At 43.3% G+C, this 14,822-nt stretch overlaps 2 protein-coding genes across 2 annotated transcripts; both read right to left on the reverse strand.

Annotated features, from left to right (window-relative positions):
* Nucleotides 1-743: 743 nt before the first annotated feature.
* On the reverse strand, nt 744-9,931 carry LOC103625741 (RMUA). Its single transcript, XM_008646143.4, has 9 exons — nt 9,724-9,931; nt 7,454-7,558; nt 7,183-7,361; nt 6,638-7,114; nt 4,976-6,552; nt 3,031-4,895; nt 2,700-2,909; nt 2,216-2,365; nt 744-1,267 (listed from the first exon to the last, which is right to left on the reverse strand). Exons 3-6 carry the CDS (start codon nt 7,345-7,347, stop codon nt 4,835-4,837), a joined length of 2,280 nt encoding a protein of 759 aa, XP_008644365.1. The 5' UTR covers nt 7,348-7,361; nt 7,454-7,558; nt 9,724-9,931; the 3' UTR covers nt 744-1,267; nt 2,216-2,365; nt 2,700-2,909; nt 3,031-4,834.
* A 1,827-nt stretch (nt 9,932-11,758) lies between these two features.
* On the reverse strand, nt 11,759-14,586 carry LOC100384160 (Non-specific phospholipase C1). The gene is made up of 3 exons (NM_001176738.1): nt 13,304-14,586; nt 12,569-12,745; nt 11,759-12,346 (listed from the first exon to the last, which is right to left on the reverse strand). Exons 1-3 carry the CDS (start codon nt 14,436-14,438, stop codon nt 12,030-12,032), a joined length of 1,629 nt encoding a protein of 542 aa, NP_001170209.1. The 5' UTR covers nt 14,439-14,586; the 3' UTR covers nt 11,759-12,029.
* Nucleotides 14,587-14,822: the final 236 nt, after the last annotated feature.

Here is a 14,822-nt window from a genome sequence, read left to right on the forward strand (position 1 = left end):
TGACTCCAGTGGTCGCACTGTGTCGATCGTTTTTACATGCACTACTACACATGCAGCCTCCTTTGCTTGCTGGCAGCTATGCATAGTTGCGTGTGCGACACAGCATCTCCAAGCTCTGGCAATCGCTTGTCAAATGTCTGCTCCTCAGAGTTGTCCTCCGTATCAATCCTCTTTCTGTACTTTTCTAGTCTTCTCTAGAGATTTTATCTTATATATCTTATTTCTCTTCAACATTTTCTAAATCATGTCCTCTATATGTAAATATCTATATTAGAAACAATTTCTTCAACATTTTCTTCAACATTTTATTTTTAAAAAATTTTGTGCACACGTATCTATCATACTCTACTCTTAAATATATTGAACATATTTTAGTTTTACTAAACCGGTTGTTTAAAGTATTTAAATGAATAAAGTAGAAGAGAGAGAAACTCTCTATATAATAACATCCTTTAAATTTAAGGGTGTTTGGTTTGTAGAGTCACCTAATGCTTCATGAGGTGATGCATCATTAGTTCATTCCATCAATTTTGGTGGAATCAACCCACTCCTCATATATATACTAATTATTAGCTTATAAGGAGTAATAGGATGATGATGAATCAACTCATTCTATTCCTTAAACCAAATAAAAATGTGAGAAGTGAGAAGAAGATGGATCACTCAATTCCTCAAACCAAACATATCATAAATGACTGTTTAAAAGACGCTGCTGCTGAAATAAGTAGTTTAAAAGACGCTGCTGAAATAAGAAGACAAAAAATTTCTTTATAATTTAGAGTACATAACCATTTACAGAGTATGTTGGAGCCAGTCTCTCATAGTTTTAGCACTCGGTCTAGAGCCCATAGGCAAATAACGTGTAACCCAAGCTTGGAACGGTAGACCTACAATCCAAAACATAACCATTTGTTACTAAAGATGGTGGTGGGCATTCGTATGTACGTACTGGGTTGACCATAATGTTTGAATGAATTCACAGCTCGACAAAACTGCTCATATTTCACAACAAAAACGACAAGCATGGTCACGCTTCAACTTTCTATATTGTTAAGGGATTCTTTGGACGAAACAATTTCTTTCTAGGTCCTGTTGTGACAGCAGCTTTGTAGAAGGCACGGATCCTTCATCACCGGAAAGAACTGCTTGTAGATCCACGGGCTGAACTGAGAAGTGTTCTCCCAGGGCCGCAGTGACCTCATCGGTGAAAACTGACCGCGAAGGTATGTACTCCTTCATGCGGCACAAGAAATCTGTGGTTTCTTGCCTGGGAAGAAAAATGTGGAATCTACGTTAGTGGTGAGCATTTTGAGTTGAGAATCACCTTCCCTAAATCACAAAAAAAAAGAGTGATAACATATATCTGAAATACTTCCACAGTGGAAGTTCCACCAGAAATGTCAGTGGTTGCACCGAGTTTTGGAAAATCCATGCCATTACCCGGCAATACTTCCACAGCCGTAGGTTCCACCAGAAATCAACTAGCCAAGCCAAGCTGCTGTGTGACACCACTGGTCACCGTTGCACTATTTTGTACCAATAACTGATAAAAACCCAAACTACTTTATTTCTACCCAGCAAAATCTCATCTAGGTTACCATTCAAGTACAACGATAAAACACTTACAGTAACCCATCTAACTTGTCAGGTTCCAGTGTACTAAAGCATTTAGGGCCGGTTTGGTGACAAGGGAACCTTGTTACCAAAACAGCCCTTACAGTAAAACCCATCTAACTCTCCAGGCATCAGTACTAGTACTGCTCGACTCTTTGGTGTGGCAGTCACCGTGAAACTTTTTCTTACACAATATATACACATGGAGTAATCACTAATGCTGGTAAAGCCATGATTAACCAACTTCAAACAGTTCTTGGACCTGGGTCACAACAATTATTGACAGTTCACACCAATAAGGGGCAAAAGTTGACTTCAGGTAGTTATGGAAAACATTATGACACAATCTGGTAAAAACTAACAGAGACTTGTAAAGGGTGTTCAGTGTTTTAAAGATCAATTGTTCAGGCACCAGAGTTTATGATGGCACACTACTGATGTACAGGTTTCCTACCCGACTACTTCTGAGTAACATATATCAAAACTAAAGATGCTCACATTTGATAATCTCATTGGAGAAGCTGATTCTAAACATCATTCTCAATGCCTATGCACAAAGGATGCTGAAAATCAGGTCAAGACAAAAAAGGTAGGATCATACCAGTCGATATTCAGGTGCACGCTTTGGGATTTTGAGATAATCCATATTTTTTACATCATAATCCCACAAGAACGACGTGTGATGAACCCAACGATTTTTTGTTATTGATTGAGCATTTCCGCCAAACTTTCGAGTGACTAAATGCATAGTCTGAAAAAACAAATGCATAATAAGTTAATCACTTGGACAGTACTGCAGATCCTCAGCATTAAAAATCAGTTTCCTGAGATATTTGGATACATGCTAGTGACAAGATAATCATCGACCAATGTAAATTCGAATTTGTTATCTAGAAATAAATATGTTAAATGAAGGAAAGTAAACTACGTCTGCTTAAATGTAAGAACAAAAGCCATAACTTTCTATCCTTAAAGAATATGCTGCGATACAATCATACAATGCATTGGAACATGAAATTTTCGCTCGCTGTAATAAATAAATATTAAGCTGCCAAATGGTGAAACTTGGTGCTGTTTGTCCATACCATTCTCACGCAGATGAAATTCACCAAATCTGTCAAATTTTTTGCCATAAATCTGCAGCCCGGCAACGGCATTCTTGTTGCAAATGAAAGTCACAACCACCGTTCCCCAATCAACAATGACGTGCCACCTCCACTGAACCTCCTCACAATCGGCACTTGGTCCCAGAGGACCGGCTGTATGTCGACAAGCTCCGAGACTCTCCTGCAGTCCTGCCATCACGCAAAACCAAATTAGCAACTCAACATGGGGCACAAGGAGACCAATACATGATTGAATCTTCCTTCCTGAAAACATCCGAGAAAAGTTTAGTTAGTTTATACCCAGACATACCCATGAGAATGGTAGCAGGGGCCATGCCATCGTTGATGACACACCAGTTGTCCGATGTGCGGCGCAGGAGCTGCTCCTCCAGGTGCAGCTGCTGCAGGATCGGCATGTTGCTCAAGGTGACGAGCCTCATGAGAGGACGAGTCGCACCACTCACCCACCCGAGCCAACCCTGCAGAAGCCATATTTGAATCTTGACCAAGGGCAGATCCAGACTAAAAACATATCACATACACAAACTTTGTTAGTCCAAATCCAATGCAGTTTCATGAACAAATATATGTGTTCACAAATTCACAATAAACTTAGTTCTACAACAATGAACATACAGAGCTTATTTGTTTAATACAACTAAAAGTTCATGATTAATCTATATAATGTTGAAGTTACTACAGTTACGAAATATTCTAACATGTGGATATATTTTAACTCCTTGGCCTAGCATCCCTACTGTAGGTCTGTTACATCTGTTAGAATCCATCAGTTCTGCAGTCCCAAAATCCATAAACAGTAGTTATGAAACAATTGTAATGGATCAATTGGCATATTTGGAGAAGCTTTGTACAATTTTATAATGGGCCAATAAACAATTGAAGATCAAATTTTACATTCATTTTTTCTAGAACGCGCAGGAGAGCTGCACATCTTTATATTAGAGAGAGAGAAAACATGACTTACATCCATAGCTAAAACAGAAAAAAGAAACAAAAGAAAAGCAAAAAGGTTATAGAGGAGTAAAAGGATTAGATCCGATATTACTCATGGAACTAGGGAGACCAAGCTGACCCAAACTCCTGGCGCGCACCAAGAGCCAACAGGAGAACTCGTCACTGAAATGTTGCTGCACCCTCTGAATGGATGATTCCCATAAAAAACGTTCTATTTCTATGCAGCCAGAGGCACCAAGCCCCCAAAATAATGACACAGTTGATCCCTTTTCTCTTATCCTTGTACTGTTGCTGGCCTTCCTCCACCAGTCCTCAAACGACCGCTCATCAGCCCTAAGAGCGAGGTGACTCATCCCGAGTGTCAAAGATAAGAAACCAGAATTGCCGGGCAAAAACACAGGTAGTGATGATGTGTTGTATCGTTTCCCTTTCTTGGTCACACAAAGGGCAGCTGCTTGGGTGCTGCAACCCCTCTTCTCCAGATTATCAGCAGTCCAACACTTGTTTCTAATTGCAAGCCAAAGAAAGAATTTGCATTTCTGAGGAGCCCAAGACTAAGCATTGATATGAACTCAGGGAAGTACCACTAGTATTAACATTGCTTGAACTAAAAAACTATGAGCACAAAAATATTCTTCTCGACGTGTTGAGTTGATTAAAATCTGTGATTAAATCATTAATCAATTTCTGATAATCTACAATGCACATCAAGTCGGGGTCGGGCAAGTCACAGATAACAGAGAAGTAAACTCCCGGTCGAACTAAACTTATATGCCTATATAGGTACTTCGCGCTTCCAGCCTTGCTGCCGTCTGCTGCTGCTCACTGACTGCCTGACTACTTGGCTGCTCAGTGCCTGCGCGGCTAAGCCTTGGGCGTGGTGCCCTGTGGCCCTGCCAGCTTCCGAGATGCCTACTGCTGTGCCGGAGTGCTGACGTATCGGATGACTGGATCCCTCCTACAGCGTCATGCTTTGCTAGGCCCCGCCCGCCACCGCACCTGGCACCCAGCTCCTAGGGTACACTGGTCCAGCACTAGCCTCTAGATAGGTCTGGGAGATGAAAGTGGAGAGATTTTCGCAATACTGGCATCACAATCATCACATGGGGGTGGTTGTGTGGCTAGTGCATGCACCATCATCATGCCTCAACATCTTTTGGGAACCAACCTTTAGTAACATTTTTCCTTGCTCTCCTTTTCCTGCTTTCCAAAAAATAAAAAAATAACTGAATTAGAAAACAATTACATTGATTCTACTACTAGTTCTATTAAGTACATACCGTTTTTTTGTTCCATTCAAAGGACATTTGTAGCTGGCTTTCCTGTGTCCCAATTCACCACAGTTTGGACACTTGAACTTCCCACGAATCATCTTCTTAGTTTTGACATTTTCATTTTCGTTTGGCTTCTTACCACTTCCTCCCTCTAGGCACCCTTTAATCATGTTTTTCCTTTGACGGCCAACTCCACGCTTCCCAATAGAAGCACACACCTCTTTTGCAAATGGCACTGTAGGCCAGAAAGATTTGTCACCAATTGGCTCCACTACCCTCGAGTAAGCCTTCATGAACTTATCAACTGAGTAGTAGTCATCCACAAAATCTTCCATCCGAACATCTCTAAATTGTTGTGTTGTTATTAAGCGAAGGGCATGGTGACATGGCTTCCCCGTATGCTGCCACTCGTTGCATGAACATTGTCTCAATTGAGCATTCACAATGTGCTTAGAGTGCACATTATTATTATCCCTCACCTCCGCAATGTAATTGTCAGCTTTCTTAACTGTTAAGTGACCTAAACCTCTAGTCCTTACATGGAGGATATGGACCACGGAGGGTAGTATTCGACCTTGCAACCTCTGTCCTATTTCCCTCCTCCTATGAAACAACTCCATGATTTCCTTCCTTATCTTGTCAGCCAAGTCACAGACAGGCAGATCTTTCCAATCCTTAATCCAATTGTTGAACACTTCTGCTATGTTGTTGGTAACATAGTCGCACTTGATGGCTGGATTAAACCCACTACGATACCACAAACTATCATGATGCTCATATAACCAACTAGACACCTTGGGAATTTCTTGGACATTGGAAAAGTAATGGTCGAACACCTCCCTCCTATATGCTCTAGCTGCAGGATACATGTACTCGGATCCAACAAATTGCTTCACGTAGTTCTGCATTAGGTGTCTGAAACACTCCCTTTTTTCAGCTTGAGGGAAAACAGTGTTCATGGCATTTTTTAGACCTTTGCAAGCATCTGAACACAATGCTAGTAGAGGAAGATCTCCCACAGCCTTGCGCAACTGCTGAAAGAACCATGTCCAGTTTTCTGTTGTTTCTGCCTCAAAGAATCCATAAGCAACAGGGTACATCCAATTCTGTCCATCAACCCCTATGGCACAACACAGGTGACCATTCCATCTTCCATTAAGAGCAGTTGAGTCAACACTAAGATAAGGTCTACATCCCTCTTTGAAACCAGTAATGCAAGGACCAAGTGCACAAAAAAATCTGCTAAAAAATGGCCGGCCCTCATCCATTTTAACATCCAACTCGATAATACTATCCGGTGACTTCTGTATAACTGCTTCTCTCCAAGACCATAGAAGTTGGAAACTCTCTTCCCAACTCCCAAACAATTGCTTCAGAGCTTTCTCTTTCCCATGCCAAATTGTATCATATGTAATAGTGCATCCAAATGTATCTTGCAACATACTTTGTAACTCCTTAGCACCCATATGTGGTTTTTTCATAAGTAGTGGAAGAGCCCTTGCCGCAACCCAAGCACCTGTTGGTGTCGTTGTCTTGCGTCTCCCGCTCGATGTACATGTGTGCTCATCGTTTAAGACAATAACCTGTAAAATGGAGAAGAATGTGATTATTCAAATTTTGTACAAATGATTAACATGCAAAACATAAGAATTTGGAAACTGACATTACTTGAATAGTGGGTGATCCTTTCATCTCAGACCTCGCATGAATGCTCCAAGGACAATCAGGCCCTTTACAGTACCCTCTGAATCTAGTCTTGTTGGTAGCCTCAATGCCCAACTCAAATTCTTTATTTATGGCGTACTGTCTAATTGCAAGTCTAAACTGCTCCATTGATGCGTACAAGCTACCAGGCTCCATTACAGGATTGTTCATATCATAGATAGTCCTTGTCCCATCTAATACAAAATCAGAACAAGGCATGGCAGTTGAAGCTTCATCGTGAAATTCTTCCCTATTATTTCCAGCACAATGAGCACTTGAATCATCTTCCCTTTGCTTAAATACCCTCTCATCTTCATTATGCAAACCGAGTTGAATATACAATCCTCGTTCACTAGTAACATCCTGTCTTCCTTCCTCATTCCACCTTTCTTCTACTTCAATTGAATCCCAATCGATTTGATGCCTTGGATGAAAATTTCCCTACATAGCAAATCACTTCTCATTAAATATAACTAGTGAACTACAAAGATCAAATAGAGCTTACTCACCGAGATAATGAATGTGTCAGGATCGTCCTGTCTGATATATGTCAATGCGCACTCTGGTTCTTGGCCAAGCGACGCATTGGTATCATCAACGGGGGACGTAATGCGGCAGGGCGAGGCCGACGGAGTCCCAACTGTCGGTGGTGAAGGCACACCCATACCTTCCATAACCTCTACAAGCTCTAATGTTGTAATGCAAATTAGTTTTTCAAATAAGCATGAAACATTAAAACATAATATACTCATGGAGGAAATGGATGGAGAGTAACATAACCTGCAAGGGAGTTTTGGAAGCTCCGGTTGAGGAGAAGAAGCAAGGGGCCTACAATGGGGATCTGGGCCTCGAAGAAGGCCAGCGACGGTGGGGATCTAGACAATGCTGCGGAGGTGAGCAGCGAGGTCGGTGGAAGAAGAGCAACAACTCGGCTAGAATGGAGAGCAGCGGGGTTGGGGGAGGAAGAAGAACAGAGAGGCCAAGCCAGCGATGACTCCATGATAGTGCTCGGTGGTGTTATAGATACTTTTGTTGGGCGGCAATAAACATGACGAATACCTGCTGTACTAGATGCCGACCGAAGTAGCTAAGGAAGGAGGTATCAATCGCAGAAGGAAGAAAGGAGCACGTAACAACTGTAGCTAATAATCAGGGATATGGTTGTTACTCTGTTTCCTTGGTTGGTTTAGTTCCTAAAAATAGCATACTAGTTTCCCAAAAGTATCTGCTGGTTTCTTAAGCTATAAGTCACCTACATCTATAAAGGTGCAAGCCATAGTTGGTATTAGGCATCAAAGGAAGAAAGATGTCCCAATAGGGCGGGATCATCTTTGACCATCCTGGTCGGGCACAGCACCAGCGCCGGTGATCAGGGTGATCAGCGCCCTCTTCCCCCCTACACCTTGTGTCATTCCCATCTTCCACTACACTCCCCCTTGAGAGACACCAGGAAACCCAGACATCAAGATTGTAAGAGGAGAGTTGGTAATGGGCGGGGAGAGCTTTGGAAAGCAAACAGTTGTGATGCAACAAAAAACAAAGAGCCCTCATAAGTATTAAACTTCTATTTTATGTTGATTAAATTTTAAGCATTCCAAATTTGTAAGATAGATATAATGTTTTTTGTTTTAGTTGTTTGGTGGAATGCTTTTGGTCGCCTTGCTAGAGAGCTTCAAAAGTTTGCAAGACGCATCCTCGGTCTTTGTTGTTCGACTCTAGTTGTGAGCACAATTGGAGCATTGTCGAATTTGTAAGCAACTAACTTGTATTTATTTCAAAACTATTAATAAATTTCATGTACTTTCTGTTGTTAATTAGTGCTTAAATTTCAGATCCATGTAAAAAAGAAACCGGTTGGAGCACCAACAATCGAACGATTTGGTCTATTTAATACAACCGAAAGATTGCTAAACGTTTTCAAAAGAGGCATGTGGAAGGGACAAATTTCAACCCTTTGATCTTAGAAGAGTTCCAATGGGACAAGGAATGAGTTGAAATGAGTACAGAAAAAGTCCAGCACTAATAAAATCTTTCATGGGCTCATGTTGATAAAGCCACCAGTGCATCACTAATGCTTCAAGATCGTAATCTGCCTAGGACGTACTCTCGACATGGTGTAAATTTGAGTTCACCAGCTGTACAAGAGCAAGGATCAGACGAGGATAAAGTCTATGAACCTTTGGTGGCCGATGATCTAGACATCAATGATGATTATGGCCAAACACCACCTACTTCTCGTGATAGTGGACCAAGTGATGATAATCGTCAAGATGGTTTAGACTTAGACATTGATGTTTGAATGTCGATGTTCTTGGAGCATTATATTTATGGTTTAATGTCCTTGTCGTTGGAACATTATATCCATGTCTTAAACTTTCAATGCCTTTGTCCTCGGTACATTCTCAATTATGTTTTCAAGATATTTTTGTAGTTTATGTGAACTACATGTATCCAACATTAGATAGAAGTGTTTCACCTTGCTAACTTTAGGTGAATCTCTTGTTCGTACCAGGGAAGCCGTTGGATGGATTGAGTTATTACAATCTCTATATCAATGTTTGGACATTGAACAATAATGGTTTGATTATATAGGTGCCATGGATGCCATGTACAACGTACTACACATCAATCCTCAGTTCATGCTAAATTAGAGCTTGAATTGTGATTTTGTACATAGGAAACTTGGACGGTAAAATTGGTCTTCATGAATGAACTAGTTGGTCGCCTAACTATCGCCTAGGCGTCCAGGCGCCCCGGAGGCGACTCATCTCGCTAGGGCGCCGTGATAACCATTTGTATCTTGCACCGAATGATGGAGTATGCACGATTCGATGGAATCGACAGAGAAGAATTACGCAATACATGGCAGGCAGGGGCGGACCAAGTAAAGGACGCTAATGTTTGCAAAAGAAAGAAAAATATCGAAGGTAGCAGACATAATGCACGAATTCACTTGTAGTACTGTAATTAATTAGATCCGAATATAAACAGGTTAAGCTAGGGTGGGTTTCGCGCAACAGGAAGGAAGGGAAGAGAGGGGATGAGCGTACCTGGTCGCGGAGGGTGATCGTCGCCGGCGAAGGGCCCTAGAAAGACCAGCGCGACGAAGGCCTGGGCGCCTACCGGCGGTCCCCAGTCGTCGCCAGCCGCCACGAGAGACGACGAGAGAGAACCTAGCGCGCGCTCATATGGAGGAGCCCGAGCCGGGACCGAAGAAGAGCAGGCGGTGAGATTTGAGAGGCAGACCGGAGTCCAACGTCGAACGGACTGGACTGGATTAGGCTCCGTGCAAATTTTTTATACATGGGCCTGAGCCCACAGAATCTCTCTTGGATATGAGCATTGAGCAAGCAGTAGCCTGGCCCGGCCGTTGGAAAAGATAAATCTGCCTCTGAGGGGACCGACGTTAGAGCATCTCCAATAGTTATGTAAATTTAACATCCTAAATTATAGATTTAAAAAGTTGCTAAAACACTTTAAGGAGTAGAAAAATGTATATGCTCCAATAGTTCTCTATTTATTGGTTGTTAATTTTAAAGTTGTCTATATCAACAAAAAAAATAAGCGAACTTGCTTTCTAATTTTAATTGAGTCGGCGGTAGAAATCAATAACAACAACCTTCCCTGATGTCGAAGTTATCGATGGAAGACCATACGGTCGCGGCGATGACGTGAAGACATCACAGGATGTGCTCTGACGACGCCTCCACATAAGAGGTTTTCTAGCAAAAGAGGTTTTCTAGCAGTGGCGACATCAAGACATCTAGGCGTTAAAGATGGATTTGTGGTCAACATGACAGTGGGACAGCGCAAAAAACAGTGGCAAAAGTATTATTTTCATGATGGATTTAGTACCATATTGATTTAGGGAGTTCCAACAAGGTTGGTAAATGTAGGGATGAAATTGTGTTTTGTAGGGAGTTTGTATATTTAGGGAACTGATTTACATAACTATTGGAGAAGAGTTTTTCTCAAAAACTTATTAAATTCATATTTAGAGACTTGTTTACGTAGCTACTCGAGATGCTTTAGATGACAGATGTACCGTTGCATATGCATGGGACCGAAGTTATTTGAGTCCAGTAGCACATGGCTAACTGTTGTAACGGTTCGGTCCTGTTAATGGAAGTTTCTGCTTAAATAATAGGGAAATTTGGATCCATACCATTAAAAGATCACCACTTTGGATCCATACCATTACTATCTCACTTACATGTGGGTCCACATGAGTCAATGACATGTGGGGTCCATGGTATATATCTAAAGTTTGGATCTTTTAATGGTATAGATCCAATTGTTCCTAAATAATAACATTTCCGTCCTTTAAATTTTGAAATAAGAAACATATAATAACATGTTTGCAGTATTATTCCAACCCAAATTAAACAGAGTCTGGTCTTAGTAAATTAGACCCTGTATGGATTCCTATGGCTTATCGGCTAATAATTAGCTAGCAAAAATTAGTTAGGATATGTTTGGAGACATGGCTAATATATGTTTTTTTTCTCTTTATCCGATCTATTAGCACATGTTACCAAGGTCAAATAGCTAATGGACAAACAGTTTTTAGAGCATCTCTAAGAGACTAGCTAAATAACTCGTCAAACCAAATTTTGGCTACTCAATAGTAAAATAACTCTCCAACAGATTAGCTATCTGACTCTTCAAATTGACTCTCTCACTAGCCAAATTTGGCTAGCCACCTGACTAACCAAACTAGATAGATAGTCTGTTGGAGTGAGATGCTACATATATAGTGTAATCTTTATAAAAAGTTAAATTGATAGTCAAATATAGAGCTAAAAATGAAAAATCTCTTGGAGATGCTCTTAACAATTAGCCAATTTATTAGCTGGTGTTTGGAGGTTAAGATGCTAAAATTAGTCAGCAAACTGTTTGCCACAAGGCCCTTAGTTCCGATGGTCAGTAACCCTACCTTCCAATCCCAGACATCAGTTTTCAGACATTCTCATCAGGCCATGCTTGTAGACATGAGAATGCCAATGTCTACAGACATGAAAATTGAGTTATTGTACTTGTTCACATTGTTAAGTGTTAACCCTCATCCTCCCAAGCAAATGTTTAAGTATCATATTACACATGTTTAAGCCCATGTTTACAGACATGAAAATTCAGTTACTGTACAGTATCATACATTTACTCCAGAGTGCAGTCCAGCTGCTTGACAAGCAGGTACCCACAAATTGCTTTTAGAAATCCCCACTACACATTGAGGCTTTGACATGTACCGACTGTCTATTTACAGAACCAAACTATCATATTTGCACTACACCACCCAAGAGCTGAATCAGAGGGAATGGCGATGTGTAATTTGTGGGCAGACTGGAACCATCTACTAGAGCTCTGATGATAAACCAGAGGACATTGAGGCCCTGCTTGTGAGAGCGGGCCTCATCGTCACCAAAGCAGATTCATTCGCACCAGCTCTCAAAGCAATCCGACCAGCTTCCAGGAATCTGGCGACAGCATCCTCTGCGTAGCGGTTCGCTTCCCCGACAGTCATGGTCCTGCCAATATCTGGGTACGTGTTCAGTACATGGTCGCCGTTAAGCTGCGAGGCAAGTTGAATCAACTCCACTTGGAACTCTGAGAGAGACGAATCTTCCTTGGGACCAAATGGTCGCAGTGACTTTGTCACCTCTGGGAGCTTCTCTGTTTGGGAGAGAAAAAAAAATCTGGTTAGGACCCTAGTAAAATCCATCATTCTCCACATTGATAACTCCAGGAGCAGAACATGCTACACTATCAGTTGACCTTCGTTTTTGTTAACAGTTCATTGACGAAGTACCGCCGTGGCAGCTATAGTGCCAAAAAAAGGTCATAATTGTTATCCCATTGGCATAACACATATATCAAACTACCATAAATTCATACCAGGACAGTCTGTTCTTGGCGTTCTCCGGATTTTAAAGTAGTTCTCAAAGGTCCCAGCCCATGCGTCTCTCTTTGTCAGAAAGTTAGAATGTAAATTGAATAGCTTCTTTACTGTTGCAGGAATGGACGAATGCTCATATTGTGAAGTATCCTGTGGACCGTTTGGTTTATGGATCACTGCAGAAATGAAAAGGTAAGGTGTGAATTCTGCTGGTGAAAACATGCAGCTCAATATTGGAAGCATAATTTCCTGATGAATAGGTTCAGCAAATATTTAAAGTTCCGAATTTCATTAACATTAATATAAGGATGATCAAGACACAGAGACAGCATAACGATAGCATAAAAGGCAGTGCGGTCCTCTTTCATGAGAGTGATCGTTGAAGTGCTACTTATATAAGTTATATCTAACAAAACTAACCACATGGACTGCTGCTTGCTATACATACAGGATATCTCCACATGGAGGAAGTCATCAACAGCTTCTAGGAAAATTAGAGCATCCTCTGCACTGAATGTTTCTGGGCTAAGTTTACAACAAACTTGTCCTTATAAAATGTTGACAAGAATCCAATGACATGGAAATATTTGTACTATCGCTTCAATCAAAAAAAAACACAAGCTGACCTTAAAATTTAGTTTCTACCTCAAACTGATTAGTTAAATATATTGCCATGCCAGGCATCAAAATTTTCAGAGTTGTTTCCCAGGAAAATTAAGAATTCAAGTACTCACCAGTGCCCTTGTCGATCCAAGGTGAGATGAGAAAGGTGGGAACGCGCACCCCAAGCCGTTCGAACTTGAAGTAGTATGGATCAGGCCCAACTATTCCATCAGGCTGGGGCACTCCAACGACCGGCGTAGGTACATGGTCATAGAATCCACCATGCTCATCATATGTGATGATCAGGGCAGTCTCGTTCCACTGCGGACTGGCCCTTAGTGTCTCATACACCTCTTTCACGAACCTCTGCCCCCTCGCCACATCATGCGACGGATGGTCATCGTTTGCTGGGAACATCTCGCAATCGAAGTATCTCTGCTCAATCACCGCATAGTTTGGCAGCTTCCCCAACTTGGCGTGCAGCTTGAACTTGAGGGTGTACTGGTGGAACTTGACGAGGTGCTTGAGGCGGCGGAGGCTCTGGTAGAAGAGCGTGGCCGGGATGTTCTGGTAGTATATGCCAAACGACAGGCCGTTCTCCTCGAGACTGTCAAAGATGGTCTTCTGCGGGAAACCATGGATGAGGTCCTTGCGGGCGTTGAAGGTGAGGCCGTGGGAGGTCGCCGAGTGGACGAACAGGCGGTTGGGCTGCGTGGAGGTGGGCACGGAGGCGAACCAGCGGTCGAAGACGGCGAACTCGTCGGCGAGGGAGGCGTATACCGGGACGGCGTCGGGCTTGAACCCGCTCATGACGTTCTGCGGCATGCCGAGGCCCATGCCGCGCGCGTTCTGGGCGAAGCCGGACATGGGCGGCGGCACCGCGGAGGTGTCGGCGGAGCCGAAGATCTGCTCCCGGATGTCCTCGAAACCGTGGCCGGGGTCTGAGTCGACGTAGCCGGCCTCGTCCGTGACGAAGATATCCGGGGAGGAGGGGTCAGAGGCGTTGAGGCGGTTGGACTCGCGGCCCGTGAGGCCGTCGATGTCGGGGCGGGTGCGGCGGAGCCAGCCGAGGATGTGGTCGAAGCTGCGGTTCTCCATCACCACGACCACCACCGTCTTGATCGGAGAGTGAATCTCGTGCTTCCGCCGGCGGCGCTTCAGCCCGCGGTGGTGCGCGTCCAGGCAGTGCCCGGAGACGACCAGCGCCAGCAGGAGGAGCGCCACGAGGAGGAGCGCCCCGGGGCCGCGGCGGGCCGCGGCAGCCATCGCGCCGGACCGGGAGCTAGGCCTTCGCCTTCGGCGGCGGCGGGTAGGGTAGGTGCGCTTGCTGTTCAGTTGAATGAATCGATGAGCCCTCTCCTCTCTGTGTTTTGCTTTGCTTCTGCGTGCGGGCGGCGGCGGCGATTTTTTAGTCCTTCCCAATTTTACGGTTGGGGTTGGCCGGTTGGGAAGGTAGTTAGGGAAAGCTGATAAGTGAGCCCCGTTAGCCACCATTAATGGGCCCACAGTCATGGGGATGGAGCTCGGTTCGCAGCCACGCCTCGAGACGAGAAAGAAATGTGCTCACTAGCCAGGCTCAGGGGCGCTACGCTGATGCCACGCACACGCTTCCGCACTTTGAATTTTGACCCACATCCGGGTCCTCTCAAT

The sequence above is a fragment of the Zea mays genome, chromosome 5, assembly GCF_902167145.1.
Source record: "Zea mays cultivar B73 chromosome 5, Zm-B73-REFERENCE-NAM-5.0, whole genome shotgun sequence".
In the NCBI taxonomy this organism is placed as follows: domain Eukaryota; kingdom Viridiplantae; phylum Streptophyta; class Magnoliopsida; order Poales; family Poaceae; genus Zea; species Zea mays.

Excerpts from the sequence above, each read along its gene's own strand:
- LOC103625741 (XM_008646143.4), bottom strand. The coding sequence starts at position 7,347 with ATGGAAGGTATGGGTGTGCCTTCACCACCGACAGTTGGGACTCCGTCG. Across the intron at positions 7,115-7,182 it reads CTGACACATTCATTATCTCG|GGAAATTTTCATCCAAGGCA; the intron begins GTGAGTAAGCTC and ends TTTGCTATGTAG. Across the intron at positions 6,553-6,637 it reads AAGGATCACCCACTATTCAA|GTTATTGTCTTAAACGATGA; the intron begins GTAATGTCAGTT and ends TCCATTTTACAG.
- LOC100384160 (NM_001176738.1), bottom strand. The coding sequence starts at position 14,438 with ATGGCTGCCGCGGCCCGCCGCGGCCCCGGGGCGCTCCTCCTCGTGGCG. Across the intron at positions 12,746-13,303 it reads TTGGATCGACAAGGGCACTG|TGATCCATAAACCAAACGGT; the intron begins GTGAGTACTTGA and ends TCATTTCTGCAG. Across the intron at positions 12,347-12,568 it reads GCCAAGAACAGACTGTCCTG|AGAAGCTCCCAGAGGTGACA; the intron begins GTATGAATTTAT and ends TCTCCCAAACAG.